The sequence below is a fragment of the Oryx dammah genome, unplaced genomic scaffold (genome assembly GCF_014754425.2).
Source record: "Oryx dammah isolate SB20612 unplaced genomic scaffold, SCBI_Odam_1.1 HiC_scaffold_25, whole genome shotgun sequence".
Lineage (NCBI taxonomy): Eukaryota > Metazoa > Chordata > Mammalia > Artiodactyla > Bovidae > Oryx > Oryx dammah.
The window spans coordinates 70188678-70212251 of record NW_024070209.1 but is presented as its reverse complement, the minus strand read 5'-3'; the positions used below and the strand labels follow the sequence as shown (position 1 = coordinate 70212251).

Genomic DNA, 23574 nt, shown 5'->3' with positions numbered 1-23574 from the left:
TCTAAAGGTTAGGCAGTTTGAAGGAAGTGCTAGTTGATCTTGGCAACTTCAGCTTCTGCAGGGCAAGTGTTGTGTGTAAACCCAAGGCCAGGTCTCTTGGAAAAAGCAGGTTGAGGAATAGGGGAGATAGGCTGAAGGTTGCTTTCTCTCCTCTTGCTTCTTTTTAGATGAAAAGCTGGAGAAGGCATAAAGATGGTTCATTGTTCAGAGATTGAGTGATTAAATGGTTTTCCTGTTAGTTAGTTCCAGGTGAGGGAATTTTTGACAGTTTGAAGACCTAGTCCAGAGTGTTATTATTGTATTTGAATACAGGGCTTTTCTGATAAATGTCCAAATCCAAGATTAGGATTTATTGGGATTTAGAAATCTATTTACATTTGAGTCTAGAGACAGGATTATATTAAGATTTAGGATTAGTGAGGAAGATAGTAAATTTTATCAAGTAATTTTTTTTCCTCTGATGTCTTATTATCCACATTTATTGTTTTAATAGAATATCCGTTCTAATATCCTATGTTCTCAAGCATCTCTAACAGGTAAAATAATGCAGCTGTTAAGAATGTCAAAATATTTAGAAATAATTAAAATCTCAGTTTCTGAAACAAAGGTTATCCTAGAAGTCTTGGGCTCTAGGGATGCAAGAAGAAATGGTTTGCAAATATCAGTAGGCTTAGTGTGGTGTGGTGGTGGAGGATATGGATTCACAGTTGAATCTTCTAGGATTTAATTTTGAGTCAATACAAATTTATACCCTTGGACAGCAATCACTGCTCTAGTGGCTAGAAGTAGTCGTTTCAAGGCTTACCGTTTCTGGGAAAATAGAGGATCAGTGAAGACAGGAAGCAGAAAGAGATGGAGGTTACAACTCTCCTTTCTTTTTGTAAACTCTCCACCTTCCCCCAAGATTGAATATGGTTACCTTTGAAGTCTTCATTATTAGTAGGTGAAATGCAATTTTTTTACACCTCATCCTTTGTAATACACTGCACCTCAGATTTTCCTCTATTAGATAAAATGAAAATGCTTTAATGGAAATTAAGTCCTCATTCCACAATTAGAGGTAGGAGGCTAAAAAAGCAGAAATTCATTCTGAAGTTAAGTTTGTGTAAATAACCAGTAGGCACTAGCTTGATAGAGGAATTCAGTTCCTGGTCTAGGTGGATACTTGCCATACATAGGGAAAGTAGATAAAGGACAGGGGCAGTTGTACTTTAATCTGCCTATCCACCTTTGTATAGCAAAGTGAATTATGAGGTCATACATAACCTTCCTAATAATCACTGACCTCAGGGCCCTCCCTTCCCAGATTTTCCTGCTTCTGTGCAAAGACTAGGTTTATTTCATCATGAAAGAGTTTAAGCCTTGGGCTGTTCCTCAGACCATGCCTGAATTTCCATCTTAGTCAATTACCAAACTATTGATAGAAACATTTTCTTGATTTGAGTGCTTGCCTAACACCATTTTAACTTTTCCCTTAATCCTGCCACCTATTTTCCACATTTAAAGAAATCAAGTTACTTTTCTCCATAAAAGAAATTACAGTGAAAGTGAAGTGGCTCAGTCGTGTCCGACTCTTTGCGGCCCCATGGACTGAGGCATCCGTCCATGGCTCCTCCGTCCATGGGATTTTCAAGGCAAAAGTACTGGAGTGGGTTGCCATTTCCTTCTCCAGGGCATCTTCCCAACCCAGGGATCGAACTCGGGTCTCCCACATTGTAGGCAGACGCTCTTACTGTCTGAGCCACCAGGGAAGTCCAAAGAAATTCAAGGACTTCTATTATTATAGCTTTCTCTAATGTTGTACTTACCAGTTATGGCTCTTCTGTTTTAAATGGAAAACTGAGAAGGAAACTTTATAGGTACTTTTAGGTTTTTCTGTGACATTTGAATATTTATCAAATAATTGAGCCAAAGTAGTGAAAGAAAATGACTAGGCTTCTGAGTGGAAGTGAAAGTTCTAAGTTACATAATGACAAAAAGGAGTGTATTTTATGAACATCAGACCTTAGCTGCAATTGTTATGTGAATCCTAAATAAAATCAGGTGTACATTTGTTTACTCAAGGTGTATCGAAGTATTGGTACATGCTGATACTTGTTAAAGATACAGATTCTGCATGTGTTATAATTTCAGCTTATCTCCAGTTTCTTCTGTATTTCCAGGATGACAATAGGTACCTGCCTGATAATGTATCTGTTCATAACAACTAAACTGGTAAAACACTTTGAAGATAATAAAAGCTGGGAAAATGTTAGTGTTCTTGTTTAGTGTAAACCTGAGCCAAGATGAGGTAAGAGAGGGCTGCTTATGCTGGGGAGCCCTGGACCCTCTCCACAGTAATTTTTGAGAAGGTTTATTTCTAGTGAGGATCTAACAGATGTGCGTTGTTTGTTGCATACAGCCACACATAGTACTGTGTGGGTGTAAAACATTTCTTTCCTATTACTGTTATTTAGCATATATAGTCTGGTTTGACATATTAATGTTGGTGCTGGGGTGGGGGGGAGATTTCTAGGCAGAATAAAGTGGTGAAAGGTGATTTAAGGAGACTAGGTGTATGCTTTCTTTTCATTAAGGGCTAGAGAGCAGTGGATTCCAAACTTTGAATCTTGAGACTACTTTATATTCATAAAAAGAACTGAGGACGAGAATTTTCGTGTGAGTTGTTTATCAGTACTGTTAGAAATTAAAACTACGAACTTAAAATTTTGATAACCCGTTCACTTTATGGAAGTAGAGTTTGCTTTCTACAACAAAAATATTAGGGATCAGCACATTTCTTTAATGTCTAGCTTTGTAGACAGCAGAATTCTCGTACCTGTTTTGCTTCAGTTTGTTTTGATAACATTGTTTTGGTTGAAGTATCTGAAGAAAATCTGTACTTTTACAGATAAATTGGAAAAGAAAGGAGTATTTTAAAAGCATTTATAGATAATGGTGGATATTCTTTAATAGTATAATAGAAATTGACAAGTGGTGATTTCTTAAAGGTTAGTGTTAATGTAGAATCTGAAATGTTCTCTTACATTAAAATCCATTGATCTATCTTGCATTTTAAATGGATCTTACAAATGATTTTGTAACATGCATTGGTTCTTTTAAAATCACTGGTTAAGGTGATTTATGCAGATGTTCAAAGTTGACACAGTTTACACAACATTAAAGAATCACATTTGTTAATTTAGAATAAGGTATCAGATGAGTCCTTAAGTATGAAGAAGCTGTCAGATTCATGGTGCTGGATACAAAGTTTCCAAAATTTTAATTTTCACTAGCAACAAATGCTGTCAGTTGTTTCATTTGAAATGACAGACTCACTTTGTTCATTTTCAAGCATCTCTGTTAAATATCTTGAGTGAGTAACCATAGTTTGTTAGTTGTACTTTGCAGCAAAAGAGATGTTCTGTGAAAGAAAAAGTAGCTAGATCCCTTTGGTACTTCAACAGTCACACTAGAGCTTTTCTTGAAGACAGCCATTGTACTTGAATATGGAACAGGAAAACTTCATGGATACTTTGCATTTCCTCATACAGAATATTAGAAAGATGTATACTCAGTGGTGGAGATTTAATAAAATTCATCATTTTTACTGCTTAAGGGCATTTTAAATTGAAACTGGATCTTTCTGTTTCACTGTAAGTGCATGGCACTTCAGTGCCACTGACTTGGTTTCTGCTCAGGTGCCTGCATTTTAATCATCATTGTTTTCACCATGCATGCGTCAGTGCAGTGAAAAAAGAGGATCACACTGAGAACCCACAGGCCTAAGGCACTCCCTTCTAATCCTGAAACGTCTAGCCTGTATCTGTTAAGTTTTCTTCTTTACTCTTTTTTCATTATCTGTTTGTTTACTAGTGTACCTGAAATGATACAGCGATTCACAGACTCCTCTGAGAAATCATGAAAGCCCTGGGCCTTCTCCGAAAAATATGCATATTTATATACACAGTATTACAGACAGGGGGGTGATAGAGCTCCTGAAGGCCATCTGTAGACTCAAATCACATTAATTATTACTATCAGGCAAACTTAAGATAAAATTATGGCAACTGCCTAGTTCTTTCATTTAAAACCCAAATTCCACATTCTAGCCAGTAAAAATTTTACGTTTTTAAGTTTGCTGTTTAGTATGTAACCTTGAGTGAACCATTTTAGTATTGTAGAAATTAAAATATTAAAGGTTAATGAAGATTACTAAGATTTCATGGGGCAAAATAGTAGTGGAATTATTCTCTTGACATTCTTTCTGTTTCAGAGAAGACAGTTATTAGTAAAAACTTGCTGGAAAAAATAGCATATTGTTATTGAAAAATAAAATTTAGCTTACACACAACACAGACATACATATCACACACCATTTGTAATTTAAGAGACAAACCTGCATTGAAAAGACTTTTAAAAGAATTTGAAATACAGTGATTGAGTATAATTTTTTGCAGTCATGAGAAGGGACTTCTTTTAGGGGAGAAGACAACATTTTGCTTAATTGAGGTTCAGAGTTGGTGTTCTGTATCATCAAAGTCAATGGAAGTGTTTGTCTATTGTTGATCTATAATGAGACTGTATGTATTTTATCTTGGAAGCTGTCTTAACACAGACAGGTAGGTACTGCCAAAACTAATATCAATCCACAAGCATATGGTTTTAGTTAAGTGATTTTAGTCATCACTTGGAAGGGATCTATAGGATTTTATTAGTCCTCTCTTAATATCTGCCTTTTAGCATGTCATTACATTACAGATTAATCAATTCCAGTGGTAGGTTAGGTGGAAGCTCCTCACCTACACAAATAAATGAATTTTGGTATATTCTGCATTAGCACTAAGATCTGATGAATGCTGGTAGAACTGTGGTTTGAGCTTAGAAGATAGTATTCAGTGCAAAACTATGAGGGAGTAAAAATCTCATTTGTTTTAACTTTTGACAGCCCTGAAATTGTATAAAGCAACCTGATATTTGCTTGTGACCCAGGCAACATGAGTTGTTAAAGTGACTTACTGTAGTATATGTTTCACATACAAGGTTTGTGTGTTTTTTTTTTTTTAGTTTAATTTTAGGTTTAATTGAGAAATATTATTAGGTTTGTAGCAAAATCTAATTTATAAAACCTACTCTTGGTTTGATAGTAGTGATTGGGGGCTACTCTTCTCATTCAGAAAAATTTCAGTATCAGCCCTAAGCTTTAAAAAAAAAAATCAGTAAAACTTCATCACTACTGAACTGCTCTGTGGTAGGGCAAGTCAGGATATTCAGCTTTTGTTTCTCACAAACATTTGTGGAACCGACTGTGGTTAGGTTCATGAGCTAATGAAGTATACCATTGGTGTCACTGGTTCGATGATGTGATTAGAATCTTTTTCCACTCAGTAACTGCACCATAAACTTTAAATACCTTCAATTTTTACAGGCTTTAAAAAATTATCCAACTAAGTCTTTTTCTGCTCCATGCATAGTTTTACCTCCATCATTGTTTTGGGTTTGTTTGTTTGGCTTCTTTGGAAAAAAAAAATTTTTTTTAGGCCACACAGTATGGACTGTGGCATCTTAGTTCCCCCACCAAGGTTTGAACCACGTTGCTCCCCACCCCACTCCCTGCTGTGGAAGTGTGGAGTATTAACCACTGAACCTCAAGGGAAGTCCCTCTTTGAAAATATTCTTGCCTGTGGTTGTTCCATTCATACTGTTCATAGAGGCTAACTTTTCTGTCATTTCAAATTCAGTATTGGCTCCTCAAATAAACAACAAATAAGTATTGTCAATGTCTGTGAACTCATTCATCAAGAGCCAATGAAACCACTCAAAATTGTTTGTTTTTTTAACTGATAATTGATGTTGCTTCCAATGTTGTCAACTCTTCAAGAGCTGTTTTTACAGAAAAGACTTCAATAAATACATATAGTTTTGGGACATTTTTCTTTGGCTTTTCCAAACATTTAATTAAGTCACCATTAGTAAATGGCTTTCCTCGCTTGCTAATACATGAATCAGTTGGAAACTTGCTTTCATTGCAGCCTCATTTCTATTTTTGTGCAGAAATTCTGCTGTGATGAGATTCTGTTTAAATTTTTTAAAAAAGTTTTGTTACTTTCCTGTGAGTTGGGAATGTTGTGACAAGTGCTCGGTTTCCTAATGTTAACACATATTTTATTCTTTTAGCGAGAAAGTCATAAATATAATGCCTGGTAGTCTAATTCAGTAACAAAATAACCTACACTCCATTGTGCGTTAGACATTCACATTCCACTTTTCTTCCTTTGACATGATGAGTATGCACTAGTAATAAAAGTAAAATAAAATGGCACTCAATTCATTGTTGAGTTATAGCTGTATCTGCAGTTTCTAGAACCTTGGGAAACCAAGCAAAGCCATGAGGGTACCCCATGTACTCGCTGCCACAACTGCTCAACTCTGCCATTGTAGCGTGAAAGTACCTGTAGGCATTGATAATACATACATGAATGAGAGTGGTTCTGTTCCAGTAAAACTTCATTTATGAATGCTAACATTTGAATTTCATGTAACTTTTATGTGTCACAAAGTATTTTTTCCCACCTCCCCACCAGCTATTATTAAAAATATATAAAGGACCAAATTTCACTTTGGACCTTAGTGTTTTCCCCCCTTTCTGTTGTAAACGTGATTTTGCAGAAAGATTGCTTTATCAGGAGTCAGGTACCTTTGTGCTCACACCCAAGTTGCATGACTGATTCATTCACATACAGTCCTTGGCAAGGTATTTCTCAAAATTCTTTATAAAATCATATGAATTTCTAGTGTATACCCAATAATCATATTTTGTGTACTTACTATTTTCACTTGAGCAGAGGGTTTTGATCTTTAAGAGAAGTACCAGTGAGTTCACCAGTCACTCCTAGAGGCATAGGGGAATAGACTCCAAATAAAAAGTGGCAGTCTTACTGGACTAAAAAGGGGAGGTGGAAGTCTGTGGCAACTAAAGCAGTTGAAACTTAAGTCCTAAAGAGGAGAGAATCACATAGACTGTAACCTCAGAGTCTGTAGTCGACTCCCCCTAAAGTCGAGGACTTCCCTGGTGGCTCAGACAGTAAAGCGTCTGCCTACAATGCGGGAGACCCGGGTTCAATCCCTGGGTCAGGAAGATCGCTTGGAGAAGGAAATGGCAACCCACTCCAGTATTCTTGCCTGGAAAATCCCATGGGCGGAGGAGCCTGGTGGGCTACAGTCCATGGGGTCAAAGAGTCGGACACGACTGGGCGACTTCAAGTTCACGTTCCCCTAAAGTCATTGACTTCTAAGCTGCACACGTGCAAGAGAAGATTCTAAGAAACCCAGAAGAATCTAAGCAGAGATTCCAGCGTTGTCTAGTACCTGCGTGGCAAAAGTTGAAGTTCAGACTTAATAAAGTAAGAGAGACATATTGTACCCTGAGTTTTCCATTGAGACCTCCATCATGGCCAAGATTGAGGGCAAGGTGAGATAGACCCGCCCTCAAGAAAATGTGGGTGCATTATTGCCACACTTTCTGCTGCTAAAGGAAACAACCCTCTATGGAGAAGATGTCATAAAAAGCTACTACAATTATTCATCCATAATCAAGTATTTCATTCAGTGAAATACTACAGGAATGCTAACATGATCAATTGACCAAAAAAAAGGAAAAAAAGGTATAAAACCACCTTATATAAATCATATATTAGAGATGTCACACAGACTTTAAGATAACTGATTTAATATGCTCAAGGTAAAGAGGAAAGGAAAAATTTTATCAGGGACCTGGAAACTCTATAACCAAAAAAATAAGAATTTCGTAGTTGTGTTTACATACTTGCAAATTAGAAACAGCAGAATAGAGTAGAAGTAAACTAGGGAAAAATAGTTGAGTGGAAATTCTGCAGTGCTGAGAGAGAAGAAAAAAGGGGGAATACAGAAAGAAGGCAGCAGAAGACAATGGAAAAGTTTAACATGTCACCTCACACCTGTCAGAATGGCTGTTATCAAAAAGAGAACAAATAGCACGTGTCAGCAGGGCTATGGATGAAAGGAAATGCTGGTGCACTGTTGGGGTTGGGGGGTAGATTGATGAAGCCACTACAGAAAACAGAATGGAGGTTCCTCAAAATATTAAAAATTAGAACTGCTGTAGGATCCAGCAGTTGCACTTCTGGGTATATATCTGAAGAAAACGAAAAGACTAATTTGGAAAGACACATGCACCTCTGTGTTAGCTGCAGCTTTATTTACAATAGCTAAAATGCGGAACAGTCTAAGTGCCCTTTATCCAGTGAATGGATAAAGAAGATACGGTGTGTGTGTTTGTATTGTGGACTATTAGCCATAAAAAAGAATGAAATCTTGTCATTAGTGACAACAGGAATGGACCTAGACAGTATTTTGCTAAGTGAAATAATTCAGACAAAGACAAATACTATATGATTTCACTTGCGTGTGGAAGCTAAAAAAAAACAAAACAGGTGAACAAATGAAACAGAAACACAGTCATAGATAGAACAAACAGATGGTGCCGGGGAGTGGGGGCTAAGAGAAATAGATGAGGAAGGTTAAGAGGTACAAACCTCTCAGCTGAAAACTAAATGAGTCAGGAGTGTGAAATGTACAGTTTGGGGAATGCAGTCAGTACCTTTGTATAGTGACAGATGGAAACTAAACTTACGGTGATCATTTTGAAATGTATAGAAATATCCATCACTCACTGTGTTGCACCAGCAACTAACAGTGTTGTAGGTCAAGTATACTTCAAAACAAACAAACCTGTAGGAAACAAAGATCAGATTTCTGGTTACCAGAGGAGGGGAATCGATTGAAGGTAGTCAGAAGGTACAAACTTCAGTTATGAGATACATACTGGTTATGTAATATACAACATGATAGTTAATCAACACTGCTGTATGTTATATATGAAAACTGTTTAGAGAGTGGATCCCAGGGAGTTGCCTGGTGGTCCAGGGCTTAGGACTCTGCACTTTCACTGCAGAGGGCCCTGGTTCAGTCCCTGATGGGGGACCTAAGATCCCAGAAGCTACATGCACAGCCATAAAAGAGAAAGAGTGGAACCTGGGAGTTCTTATCACAAGAGAAAAAAGCCTTTTTTCTGTTTTATTTTGTTTCTATGTGAGACGATGGCTATTTGCTAAACTTAATTGTGGTAATCATTTTTGTGGTATTCTCCTTAAACTTATTCAGAGGTGTATGCCAATTATATTTCAATAGAACTGGAAGAAAAAAAAATTTTAAGGAGGAGAAAAAGAATTTTGACCTTTATTCCACACTATACAGAAAATTAAGGTAGATTATTGAATGAGTTATGCTAAACAATAAAGTATCTAAAAGGTTTAAAAGGAAATATAAGGAAATACTTCGGAGAAGGCAAACATTTCTTGAACATGATGTAAGACACCAAAAAAAAAAAAATTTAAGATAGATTTAAATACATTAAAGTATATTAGTTTATCAAAGGCAGCATTAAGAGAATGAAATTTTCTTGGGCTCCAAAATCACTGCAGATAATGACTACAGCCATGAAATGAAAAGACACGTTCTCCTTTGTAGAAAAGCTGTGACCAACCTGGACAGCATATTAAAAAGCAGAGACATTGCCAACGAATGTCCACCAAGTTAAAGCTGTGGTTTTTTTCAGTAGTCGCATGTGGATGTCAGAGTTGGACCATAAAGAAAGCTGAGCGCCGAGGAATTGATGCTTTTAAGCTGAGATGTTGAAGAAGACTCTTGAGAGTCCCTTGGACAGCAAGGAGATTGAACCAGTCCATCCTAAAGGAAATCAGTCCTGAATATTCATTGGAAGGACTGATGCTGAAGCTCAATACTTTGGCCAATACTTTGGCCACCTGATGCCAAGAACTGACTCATTGGAAAAGACCCTGATGCTGGGAAAGATTGAAAGCAGGAGAAGAAGGGGACAACAGAGGATGAGATGGTTGGATGGCATCACTGACCTGATGGACATGAGTTTGAGCAAGCTCCAGGAGTTGGTGGTGGACAGGGAAGCCTGGCGTGCTGCAGTCCATGCGGTCGCGAAGAATCTGATGGGAGTGAGCAACTGAACTGAAATGGAGAAGATACTTACAATGTATCCAACAAAGAATTCGTCTGGAATATAAAGAATTCCTACAGATCAGTTAAGTCCAGTTTTAAAGAATGAACAAAAGACTTAAAATGAACTTCACACGCAAAAAAGGATGTCCCAGTGGCCTATTGAGCATATGAAAAGGGTAATGCAAACCAAAATCTCACTGAATAATCACTACACCCAACAAATTGACTAAAATTGTTGAGAAAGAGGTAGAGCAGCATTGCTGGTGGGATTGTAAATTGTTTTAACCACTCTAGGAAACTGGTGATATCTGCTTCTTCCTGTCACCCAGCAATCCTCCTTGTTATATGTATACCAAGAGAAATGTACATGAATATTCATAGCATTCATAATAACCTCAAACAAGAAATGACCCAAATAGAGTAGATAAATATATTTTGGTGTATTCATATGAGAAAATACTTCATATGGCTGCTAAATACAACATGCATGAATCTCACGTGACAGTGAACAAAGAAGTGTATACTATTTATAAATTTCTACTATAAATTTCTGTTTATCTAAAATTCAAAAACAGATTAGACTATGCTGAAAGAAATAAGAATAGTAACCTTGGGCATTGTTATTGAATGGTTAGGGCTTAAGGGAGCCTTGGGCTGCTGGAAGTATTCTGAGTCTTGATCTGGGTGGTGGTTACCTAGGTGTATACATAAAGTGTACTTTATATAATAGCTCAATCGATTTTTAAACAGTAATAGTACAGTAGATATTTGCTGTAACAGAATTTTCACCTGGCTTGCACTTACTACCTGCTGAAAATTTTTTTTTCTGGGAAATTTTTGACTAAAAAATTTAATGTGGTGGACTAGAAAGAGTATTGACTTTTGAGTTTGAAGACCTTGTTCTCAATTCCTTTCTGCTGCTTTTTACTCCTCTAGTAATCTTGTGTAAATCATTTTAATCTCTTTCTGTTACTGTAGAATGTAGGTAGTAACTTCCCTTTTTAATTCCCAGGATACCAAAAGGATTAAATGAGATGATCCATGTGAAGTTGCTTTGCACTAAATTAATCATGCAGATATGTAGTCTGTTCATAATTTTAAGACACTTGGGTCTAGGTTCATAAACCCACATTCTGTAATTCCTCATGAATATTGTGATACTGGTCTAGTTCCCTGTGTAACAGATTGCCTAGATTTATTCCTTTTTGTCAGATAACTGAGAATTTTGAAGTGTTCTTGGAAGTCTTGGCGTCTGCACTGGTGGGAGCATGACTTTTGCATTGAAAGACAGTAGGATTGCCCTGAGCAGTTTACCCTATTCTCCCAATCGTTTTGCTGATGTATTCCTAAGATTTGGTCATGTGTCAGAAGCTTAACCTTTGGAAGAACCTTTAGCTTCTCTAAACTTCATCAACTTTTAGAAGTGATTGATTATGAAAGTCGCTGTTTTATTTGCCTGTGGAGGGTAGGGGAGCTATTAGCAATTACAATTTTTAAGAAAGTACTGATTGCAAGGTATCTCCTAACTTTTAGAGATATTAATTGGGAAAAAGCATGCAGTGAAATACAAGAGGTTTTGGTAAATTTTTAGTTTCTGTGGATTAGCATGACTTAAAAGTTGAAGCATTTTTAGCCCTGTAAAAATGTTAGTTGAAGTGTACCTAATTGTAACTTAAATTACTTGCATGGGAGGCCAGAATTAAAAGACAGAGCTTACAGAGGAAATAAAGCAAATATGAGATAAAATATTCACCACTGGAATTTAGACACTTTAACACATCAGAGTGACCCACACTAGTCTTAATTTGCTTAATAATCATTGCCATCAAATTAAAACTAAATTTTGATAACCAAGAAGTGTTTTATTACTACGGAATCACAGCAGAAATTGTGGAAACTTCTATGAGAGCCCAAAGTATTTTGTTTGTATTGTCTGTTGCTGTTATCTCTAAATAATTACTTTTAGGTGTGTGTTTGTCATCTGAAAGCCCCCAGAAACTTTTAATCCTTCAAGGAGAATACTTTTTACCTCCTAAAACTAAAATAGGTATTTGATGCACTGATGGTAAAACCTTTTTTGTAATCATCATTTCCCACATTTACATTTTTGTACCAAGATTAATAATTGTTCCTATTGCAGGGCATTGAATCTAAGCTAGTATTTTAGATACTTAGAGGAAGATAAAAAGTTGTGTGTTTCTTCATCTTTAAAAAATTCAAATGTTTACAGAAAGGTAATTGATTGAGAACTAGTACTTACTGTAAAAGGCTAAGTTCCCATAGTAAAAGCAGTTCTGATCATGGTTTGGATTTCAGAAATGGTCTTACTGTCATATTTGCTTAAAACACATTTCAACATTGTCTCTTTGTTATATTTCTATATTAATAGATTATATATATGAATAGGCTTTTGCAGGGTTAGAGGCTTCCCACCCCCCCCCCCCCCCGCTTTTTTAGCCTCTTTCAACCTGACAAAGGAATCCGCAATTTTTAGCAAGAAATGTACAGATTAAAATGTAAATAGGAAGTCATGGGCGTATATAAAATGTAGTCTCTGTTTTCTTTAATAAATGCTTTTTCAAAGTAAGATTGGCAGCTCACAGTGTATTTAAAGAGAAAGAGCCAGTAGGGAAGGTAATAATGAGAGGAAATGATTACAAGTTCAATTCAGTAAGGCAAGGGCTTCCCTTGTGGCTCAGCTGGTAAAGAATCCGCCTGCAATGTGGGAGACCTGGGTTTGATCTTTGGGTTGAGAAGATCCCCTGGAGAAGGGAAAGGCTACCCACTCCAGTATTTTGGCCTGGAGAATTGCGTGCATGACTGAGCGACTTTACTTTCACTTCATTTTCAATAGAGCAAATAATGGAATTCTCCATGGACCATTCCTCCCCATTCCATCCCAGAAGTTACTGGGAACCATATTAATTAATGAGTTTTAGTCACTTGAACTGCAAGACCTCAAATTGACCACTGGAAAACAAGACCACATTTCCATGGCAGCAGCCTTAAGGAGCATTGGAAACCACCAACAGTGAAGATAGAGATAAGCCAAAGATCATAGAATAACCTACTGTTAGCCATGGAACACAACAGGGTATCTGGTAGTTTGCTGCCTATGTGAATCTTCTGATATTCAGAATATAGACATGACTCCTTTTTTTAGAATCACTATTTTATGGATAAGTTTTAGAAAACTGACCATTTTATTTACTGTTTACCAGTACGAGGATGTCGTCCAGGAAAGATTGTACAGATGACTGAAGCAGAAGTTCGGGGCTTATGTATCAAGTCTCGGGAGATCTTTCTCAGCCAGCCTATTCTTTTGGAATTGGAAGCACCACTGAAAATCTGTGGTATGTAAATGGGTAAAGTTGGAAACAATCTCTTTTGAATCCACTACACTGAAGATGAGTTAGAGAAAACATCTAAAAAGTTTTGTAAAAAAAAAGGTTTGCTAGGTTTTATTACATACAATTGTAGAAGTTGAGACTGAACTGTACAATTTGTATTTGATCTTTTAAATCTCACAGTGGCTTTTGGCCAAAGGCAAAAACTTAAACCTTAAGTTAACATATTGTTGTAGTTGGAAAAACTGTTGGCACAGAAAAGCATTTTTCTATAGTTTATATAACAGTAGGATGTGGTATGTATAATGTACTGACTTTTGGGTTGATAATGCAGTTTTTCTTTTAGTAGTTGTTAGTATTTATCACATAGCTTTTATGAACTTAACCAGCAGCTTTTGAAGAGATAGTTGAAATTGTGTGGAAATGATCAGTCTCTTCTGTGAATTAAATGAAGCAAATTAAAAGTCATTTTAAAATTTAAGTGACTCAATAGTCTCAACAAGGTAGTCTTTACATGCTTTCATACAGAAATAATTTGAAATAAATAGAAGTTACTTATATTAAATATTTAAGTTTTTGCTGTTTGCTTACTACTAGGCATAAAAAAAGTGGACCTAAGTTAAATTACCAGATAATGTAATGGTATTAGTATATAACAAATTACGCTCAAACTTTGTGACATAACAACATTAATTTATCATGTCACAGTGTCTGTGGGGTAAAAATTCAGGCAGAGCTTAGCTGGATCCTCTAGTTTTGAGTCTCTCACAAGACTACAGTCAAGATGCCATCTGAACCTGTAATCATCTCAAGGCTCAATTGTGAAAGGATTCAGTTCCTTATGAGCCAGTGGACTGAAGACCCCAGTTCCTAAGGAGCTGTTGGCCCATGGTCTTCATTGGGTGTGCTTCTCCATAAGGCAGCTTAATCATTGAGCAGGAGAGAAGGCAAGAGAAAGTGCAGGCAAGATGGGAAGCTACAATCTTTTGTAACCCAGTCTCAGAAGTGACAGCCCATCTCACTTTTGCTGTCTCTTCTTCGGTAGGAGTAAGTCATTAGTTACAGCCCACATTCAGGAGAGAGGATTGCATAAGGGTACAAACATTGAGAATCATTTCATAGAAGCTGCTTTACCACAGTAACCGTAAACTTTCTGAAACTGGCTTTTTCTATTTTTAGGAGATATTCATGGACAGTATACAGATTTACTGCGATTATTTGAATATGGGGGTTTCCCCCCAGAAGCCAACTATCTTTTCTTAGGAGATTATGTGGACAGAGGAAAGCAGTCTTTGGAAACAATCTGCTTACTATTGGCGTATAAAATCAAATACCCAGAAAACTTCTTTCTCTTAAGAGGAAACCATGAGTGTGCTAGCATCAATCGCATTTATGGATTCTATGATGAATGTAAGTAAAAATAAAAGCATTTCTTTTTAATTGGAAAATTCTCTAGTAGTTTTCCGTTCAGAAGAATTCTTTCAAGAGTTTTAAAAAATATGATCAAGCAGAAGCCCAAGAAGAGAGCCTTTCATGGAAGAGGAACCTGAAACTGGGAAACATGGTATTAGTTATATAGGTTCCTTAGGATCTCCTTGGTCATGTTGTTCAGGTTGGCTGCAGCTTACTCAGCAGAAAGGCCCTCTTATAATTAGTTTACGTAGTAAAAATATCCAGGTGGAACAGACGTCACTATAGATAGTAAGTAGCCTGTTTCTAGCCTACACTAAGGTTTTAGTTTTCTTGTGATATGATCAAAAACTCTTACTGAGCCTGTGTCACACACACAAAAAAATTGAGAAATTCTATGAAATTATTTAGAATTTGAAGTTTATTAGAATTTTAATCTTTACCTATAAGGATGTTGTGTACTCTGGTCCTTATTTTGTTGTACTCTTTTTCATCAATAGAAATCACTGGTTTGCTGTTGTGTGGTGGTATTTCCGAGTGTTACAGATGACCCTGTTACATTTGACTTTAGTCTTTTTGCTTTTGGTTAGGTTATGGAAGTGAATGGGCTTCCCTAGGTTGGGAAGATCACCTGGAGAAGGGAATGGCACCCCACTCAAGTATTCTTGCCTGGAGAGTTCCATGGATTCAGGAGCCTAGTGGGCTACAGTCCATGGGGTCGCAAAGAGTTGACGTGACTGAGCAACTAACTTAACAAGAGAGTGAATGAACATATGTTTGATTAATTAAAAGTTAGAACCAATTAACAGTGATTTTCAAATGGAATTTTTTCAGTGCTGAATTCTCCATTAGAATCTATTTTTGCTTTTTTCCATCCTTAATTATGGTAGAGCTATTAGAACCCCTCTCTGTTTCATGTAATCATTTATTTGACAAACTCTTGAGGATGTATTATATGCCAGGCACTATTCTAAATACTAGGAATGCAGCAGTGCTCAAGAGAGATGATCTCTAATGGAGTTTACATTCTAGTTGGAATGATTTTATATTGCATTTTTATTTCTAAGGTGTAGTGTATGGTTTCAGTTGTTTAAATCAGACCAGTAGACAGGAAATGGATTGTAGTACACCAAGCTGTAACCACTTTTCTGAAGCTATATCAGAAATAGAGGTGTATTATTAAAGGATAAAATATGGACTTGACTACTAATAAGGATAGAAAAGAAATCAAATGAAATGTATGTGAGAGCAGCTTGTAAACACTTTCAGTTATGCTTGTTCATTGAGAGAAAGGTTATGGCATAAAAAGCATAGGAAATGAGTGCTTTGTGTCTTTTATTCTTCCCCTTGGTTAGTTGTTGCAACTTCCTACCAAATTCAGAAAACTCAGTAATTCCAAAAAGGTGAACATGGGTTTAAGACTGTCTTCATTGTAGTTCTTGATGTTAGATTACAGGAAAATTATAGCCTTTGTGTCTCTGTTTATTCTTGCTGTGGTGCCAAGTAGAAATTTACTCAAAAGTTAAGCACCTGGAAATTTTCTTTCTTGGCAGCAAGTTTATACCATGTTACCAACGCATTAGAGTTAAAAGGGACAGTCTCCAGAGGCACTCTTTTAACTTCTGCTTACTTATTTGGCTAAGTATTTAACATGTTGAATGGAAAAAATTAATAATCTGTTAGATTGTTTAGAGTTGCTATATTATAGTGATCTTAAAAGGCAAAAATGTTCGATTTGTTTTATAAAACACCTGGCAAAATCTTTTTAGTCTTCATAATTTTACTGAAGGTGCTGAATGTTTATTATATGTACTACCAAGTGACATTCATTATAGAAAAACACAAGTGCTAGGTGAAACATAAAGAAAATTGGAATCATGTATAAGTCTGTGGCTGTTAGAATAACTAATGAGAGCAGTTTTAGATTTGTTCTGTTTGTCCTTTAGGCAAACGAAGATTTAATATTAAGTTGTGGAAGACCTTCACTGATTGTTTCAACTGTCTGCCTATAGCTGCCATTGTGGATGAGAAGATCTTCTGTTGTCATGGAGGTAGACTAGTAAATCTGCCTTATGGCTTTTCTTCTTTTTCTTCCCTTATTTAGAAAGGGCCTATGTTTATTGAGGTGCTGTGGGAAAACAAAGCAGTGCTTATTTGAAAACTCAAGTGATTAAAACTGTTTTAAACATAGCCAAAAATACCTTTTAATAACGAGAAATTTGTGATTATTTATACATAATGAAAATGCAGATTTAGTACTTGTCTTTAAAGAATTTCATATATGAGGAGGATGAGCAGAGTTTTGCTTGAAAAAAATATCTTTGCTTTGCCTCAGTTTTTGACAAAACTATCAGTGAAAATGCAGTGATCATGACTATTTTCTTGTGTCTATTAAATGCCTTTCATCAGAATTCACATATAATTGAGTTTAATATTCTCACATGCCAAGAGTTCTAGGCTTTATGTACTATGTCTGCTTACGTCCTAAAAGTAATAATAGAATGATAAATATATGACAGTTTATTTGAAAAACTAACGTGTCTAGCAGTTGGCTGGATATCGTGAAAAAATATAGATAGTGTATGATATGGCTATCTTGAAGCATTTTAAAACCTGTTGATAAAACATATTTTCAAAACAGATAATTGAGTAATGAAAGGAATTTGTCAGAGTACTTGTTGACAGCAATTACAATGAAAAATCGGGAAAGGAGAGAATTGTTGGGCAAACATTTATGGAAGCTTGGGTTTTGGAGATGAAAAGGACGTGAGAGTCTCTCTAGTTGAAGGACTATTTGAGGGCTGGCCCAACTAGGATGTCAAATACATTTTGGAGTATGATGGGATCAGAGTTTGGAGATGTGCGCACTGGGCAAAGGAGTTTGTTGAATGGTTTAATAACCACATTGGGTTTTTGTACAGGGAGATAATCTAGTGAAAATAGTTTTTCATCAGTGTGCAGGAAGAATTAAGATAGAAAAATGCTAAAAGATAGATGCATGTGTCTTAGCCTGAGGTAATAAGTCGTTTATTCTTAGATAGAACGTAATTTACTCTGTTAGTTGAAACATTGTATAGGAAACACTAGACATTTAGGAAATGTTTATGATTAATTGGTAAGAAGTGGCCAGACTTCTTAGTAGGAAGGACTAGAATTGAGTGCCTTCCTATGAAGAGCAAGGAATGGTTGGAAATAAAGAAAAGTGGTAAAATTTTTTCCTTGAAAAATCTTTTGAAATGAAAAGTTTTATTTCTCTGGTAGGGAAAAATAGGGAAGACCTAATCATAATGTTGTTTTATATCAAGGTGGGATTCTATTTAATAACCCAATGTTTTAAAGATAACATTGAAAGGAATGCTTGAAAATATCTTTAATTTCACATAGTGAATCTACTTTGATTAAATGCTTTTTATTTGGAGTGAAAATTTTTTAGATATCAGTACTGTGAGTCCTGTTTTCATTTATAGGACTGTCACCAGACCTGCAATCTATGGAGCAGATACGGAGAATTATGAGACCCACTGATGTCCCTGATACAGGTTAAGTATATAGAGAAGTTTAATCTTGTGTGTGTGTGTGTGGTCACACCATGCAGCATGCAGAATCTTAGTTCACCAACCAGGGATCGAACCTGTGCTCCCTACATTGGGAGCACCTGGGAAGTCCCTTAATCAATTTTTAATGTAAACTGTTGGCATATTTGAACTTTATTATATTTGATAAAAGTAGGACTGTATTGTGTAATAAATAGAGCTTTGTTTTAGTAGTCCATAAGCTAACTACTGAGTGACTGAACTGAAGCTAACTACAGATTACTTGGAATAATACAAAATATTTCACTCTACACTAATTCCCCATAGTACAGAAGTTTTAGATTTTATTATAACTGTAATATGGTTCTGTCAAACTTATTTTTGCCTAAAATCTTGCTGTTTTTTGCTCAGTGTACTAAAGCATACTGAGAACATAATGATATCACTCAGAATGCTACTCATGACTAAACATCAACCATATAAACAGTTGTATAGATCCTCTTTTATCAGTAAGCCACTGACATGTTGCAGTACATTGTCTCCTAACAGAGTACCACTGTTTCTGTGTTGATTATTTTTTTAAAAAAAGCATTTTGCCAGATTTTGACTTAGTTTAGAATATATTTGACTAAACCTAATAGAAGCTAGTACTTAAGTAATAATAGAGTATTTATTTAAAATAAGGTACAATACAAATTTCAAGGGATTACATCTTGAGAGTTCCTGTTGATGGTATAGCTCAGGCATAAACCAGTTTCAAAGATGGCATGTTAAGTTTCTCTTTCCATCATATTTTAATGGGAAGTTTTTGAGATGCCATGAAATGGCCATTTTGAGCTTTCATATTGTCTGTCATATTTAGAAATTTATTTTCTAAATTAATATTGTTGAAACAATAGCCTAATGATTATTGGGGCTTATTCATTAGGGCTTGGATTATAAACATTAAACCTTGACTCTCGGATTCTTGTCTTGATTCTGTTAAGGTAGAAGAATGCCACATTGTTGTTGCTATGATTATTTGATTTTGAATGCATCCAGGCAGTTGCGTTTTCCAGATAGTCCCAAAAGCCAACTACATTCTAGTTATTTTGTCATACAAAAATCATAGAATAGTATCCTAACCTCTCACTGCTGCTTTTGTGGAAACAGACTGGAACTATGAGCATTATAGAGCTGTGTGTGTGTGTATTTAAAGAATCAGCTTCTGATTCTTTAGAAACCAGAAAGAGCTTGTAAATTGAGACCATCATAGTGGATTTATTATACTGGTGGATTTCTTATGACAGGAGCTTAGGAAATGATAGAAATTAAGTGTACATTGCCACCATTTCTACAATATATTTTAGATATTTCCTCTACCAAGATAAGCTATATTGTGACTCAGAATGAAGAGCTCCTTTTGTTATAAGCTGTATTAGTATATGGATTATCAAAAAAAAAATCTTTGACCCCACCTCATTCTAAAACAGTCTTCCCTTAGCATTTATTCATTGTACTTGAAGCTTAACCATTTTGTACTTCTAGATTAATTCTTAGCCTTTCAGGAGATCTGCTATTCTAATCTCTTGTTTTGACTATACCTTTCCAATACTTAATTGCTCATTCCTTCTCTGCCTGCTTATTAAATGTTTGATTTCTCAGAGTAGATTTATTGGTCTTCCTAATTTACATTCCCAAGATCGTCTCAGTCCCTCCTAAGATTTATACTACTGTTAGAATGATGAAGATGTTGTTGTTGCTAAGTCACATCCAACTCTTTTCGACCTAATGAACTGCAGCATGCCAGGCTTCCCTGTCCTTCACTGTCTCCTGGAGTTTACTCAGGCTCATGTCCATTGAGTCAGTGTTGCCATCCAACCATTTCCTCCTCTGTCATACCTTTCTCCTCCCACCTTCAATTTTTCCCAGCATCAGGGTCTTTTCAAATGAGCCAGTTCTTCACATCAGGTGGCCAAAGTATTGGAGTTTCAGCTTCAGCGTCAGTCCTTCCAGTGAATATTCAGGACTGATCTCCTTTAGGATGGACTGGTTGGATTTCCTTGCAGTCCAAGGGACTCGCAAGAGTCTTCTCCAACACTATAATTCAGAAGCATCAATTCTTCGACACTCACTTATAGTCCAACTCTCACATCCATACATGACTACTGGAAAAACCATAGCTTTGACTAGACAGACCTTTGTTGGCAAAGTAATATCTCTGCTTTTTATTATGCCGTCTAGGTTGGTCATAGCTTTTCTTCCAAGGAGCAAGCATCTTTTAATTGCATGGCTGCAGTCACCTTCTGCAGTGATTTTGGAGCCCTAAAAAATATAGTCTATCACTGTTTCCATTGTTTCCCCATCTATTTGCCATGAAGTGATGGGAGCAGATGCCATGATCTTAGTTTTCTGAATGTTGAGTTTTAAGCCAACTTTTTCACTCTCCTCTTTGACTTTCATCAACAGGCTTTTTAGTTCCTCTTCACTTTCTGCCATAAGGGTGGTGTAATCTGCATATCTGAGGTTATTGATATTTCTCCCGGCAATCTTGATTCCAGCTTGTGTTCATCCTCATCCAGCCCAGCGTTTCTCATGACGTACTCTACATACAAGTTAAATAATCATGGTGACAATATACACCCTTGATGTACTCCTATCCCTATTTGGAACCAGTCTGTTGTTCCATGTCCAGTTCTAACTGTTGCTTCCTGACCTGCAAGAGGCAGGTCAGGTGGTCTGGTACTCTCCTGTCTTTAAGAATTTTCCAGAGTTTGTTGTGGTCCACACAGTCAAAGACTTAGGAATAGTCAATAAGGCAGAAGTAGATGTTTTTCTGGAACTCTCTTGCTTTTTCTATGATCCAGCGGATGTTGGCAATTTGATCTCTGGTTCCTCTGCCTTTTCTAAATTCAGCTTGAACATCTGCAAGTTCAAGATTCATGTACTATTGAAGCCTGGCTTGGAGAATTTTGAGCATTGCTGTGCTAGTGTGTGAGATGAGTGCAATTTGTGGTAGTTTGAGCATTCTTTGGCATTGCCTTTCTTTGGGATTGGAATGAAAACTGACCTTTTCCAGTCCTGTGGCCACTACTGAGTTTTCCAAATTTGCTGGCATATTGAGTGCAGCACTTTGACAGCATCATCATTTACGATTTGAAAGAGCTCAACTGAAATTCCATCACCTCCACTAGCTTTGTTCATAGTGATGCTTCCTAAGGCCCACTTGACTTCACATTCAGGAGTTCGCTCCCATTCAATGTCCATTGAGTCAGTGATGCCATCCAACCATCTCATCCTCTGTCACCAATATTTAAATATTTTTAGCTCTATTTTTTTTAAGCCTGAAAACTATAAAGTAAAGGATTTGATCTGATTTTGTTCCTCCATACTTTATTTAAATCTTCCAGGCTTTTGTAGAAAATATTTTCTTCCCTCAAATTGATCTATAGATCAAATGTAGTTACAATGAAATCTCAGTTGGATTCACAGAATTAGACAAACTGATTCAGAGGTTTATATATAGAAGAACAAAGGATTAAAAGTAACCAAGACAGTCCTGAAGAAAATTAATGAGTGGGGATAGACCTACTAAATGGAAAGATTTATTTACAAGCTCTAGTGTGTTGATGTCTCAGTGATAAAGTAGATTAATGGAATAGATTATAGCCCCAGAAGCAGGATCGGTAGCTCTGTAAGGAAAGGATGAAATTATTCAGGAAATGCTGCTGAGTCCGTTGGTATCCATACAGAGAAACCATAGACAAAAGATGAAGAGCCTTTTCCAGTATCATCTTTAGAGCATTCTGTGCATATATTTCTTACCTGTTTAAAGGGCTGGGGAGTACTACCTTAAACCAGGCAACATTGTATATATGTGGTTACTTTAACAAAAAATGGCTGAGTTTTATAGGCTGGGATACTAGGGGGCAATGATTGGCAGTATTTATTAAAAGGTAGGAGGACAGGAGAAGAAATGTGATGTAGATATAAATTCTGTCTTTTCATTGCTGTGTTTTTATCCTTTAAAGGTTTGCTCTGTGATTTGCTGTGGTCTGACCCAGATAAGGATGTACAAGGGTGGGGAGAAAATGATCGTGGTGTTTCCTTTACTTTTGGAGCTGATGTAGTCAGTAAATTTCTGAATCGTCATGATTTAGACTTGATTTGTCGAGCTCATCAGGTATGAAATACAAAACTTTTGGATGTTTTGATATTTATTAACTTCATCCAGGTCTATGCCATTTTTTAAAAATTATTTTGAGAAAATCGAAATCTAAGAAAGCTAATTATTACAAGGAAAAAAGAGGTAAATCCTATACCTTGATTTCACAATTAATAACCTAATGATTAGTTAACTCTTTCTTACCCTCTAAGAGGAAAGATTTCAAAGGAATATATTTTTGTAGTGTATTACAATATTAACAAATTTTTCAATGCTTGTCTTCAACCTCCTAGAAATATTTGATCCCATTTTAATATGATAGTTACATATTATAGATAACAATCAAATACATTGTGTGGATTTTGATAAGAAAAACCACACTCTAAAAAGACATTTTTGAGATCATTGGGAAGATTTGATTGTAGACTGTGTGTTAGATACCAAGGAGTCATTGTTAATTGTTTTAGCTGCGATGAATTGTATTGCTATGTAAGAACGATGTCCATACTTTTCAGAAATGCATGCTCAAGTATGTAGTGGTAAGATGTTTTACTTTAAAATACATCACAAAAAGGGGCAGGAAGATAGATGAAATAAATGTAGAAAAGTCTTGGTAATTATTGAATCAGGATGGTAAGTAAGTATCCAGTCCTCATGCTCTCTAGAACATAACTGATTTGCAATACACTGAAAAGCATTTTTAAAAAATCTTTTTTAGCTGCTCTTACATATTTTAAATTTGTAAATATTTAAAGATTCCTTGTTTATTCAGGTAAAATTTATTGAGTTATTTATATGCTATATATACTTACATAGTTTTTTTCTGCAGCTTTGTGCCCCATAAACCTTGACTGCTTCTACCTGTTTATGTGAAGATTCTGTGTGATAACACACGACAGGCTTCTCATTTTCTGTGCATGTTGTGTATCACGTGCCCTTTTTTCTGTTAAAATTTTCTAGTTCAATTGAATGAAGTCATATCCCCAAATTCTTTGCTTTTGGCAAAGTTGTCTTTTAATCAGTGAGCATTGTGTTTATATAAGACTTCCTGTTGTTGTGTTGTTTGGTCGCTGAGTTGTGTCCAACTCTC

General features: G+C 36.1%; 1 protein-coding gene across 3 annotated transcripts in view; it reads left to right on the top strand.

Moving 5' to 3' along the window:
- The window catches only part of PPP1CB (protein phosphatase 1 catalytic subunit beta), a 35603-nt gene that overhangs the window by 4961 nt on the left and 7068 nt on the right, over positions 1–23574 (top strand). For all 3 annotated transcript variants that reach the window (XM_040224345.1, XM_040224346.1, XM_040224344.1), the window contains 5 exons: positions 13272–13403; positions 14577–14807; positions 16754–16858; positions 18275–18346; positions 22351–22502. In XM_040224345.1, the coding sequence (XP_040080279.1) occupies positions 13272–13403; positions 14577–14807; positions 16754–16858; positions 18275–18346; positions 22351–22502 (692 nt within the window). The remainder of the gene's footprint in view (positions 1–13271; positions 13404–14576; positions 14808–16753; positions 16859–18274; positions 18347–22350; positions 22503–23574) is intronic.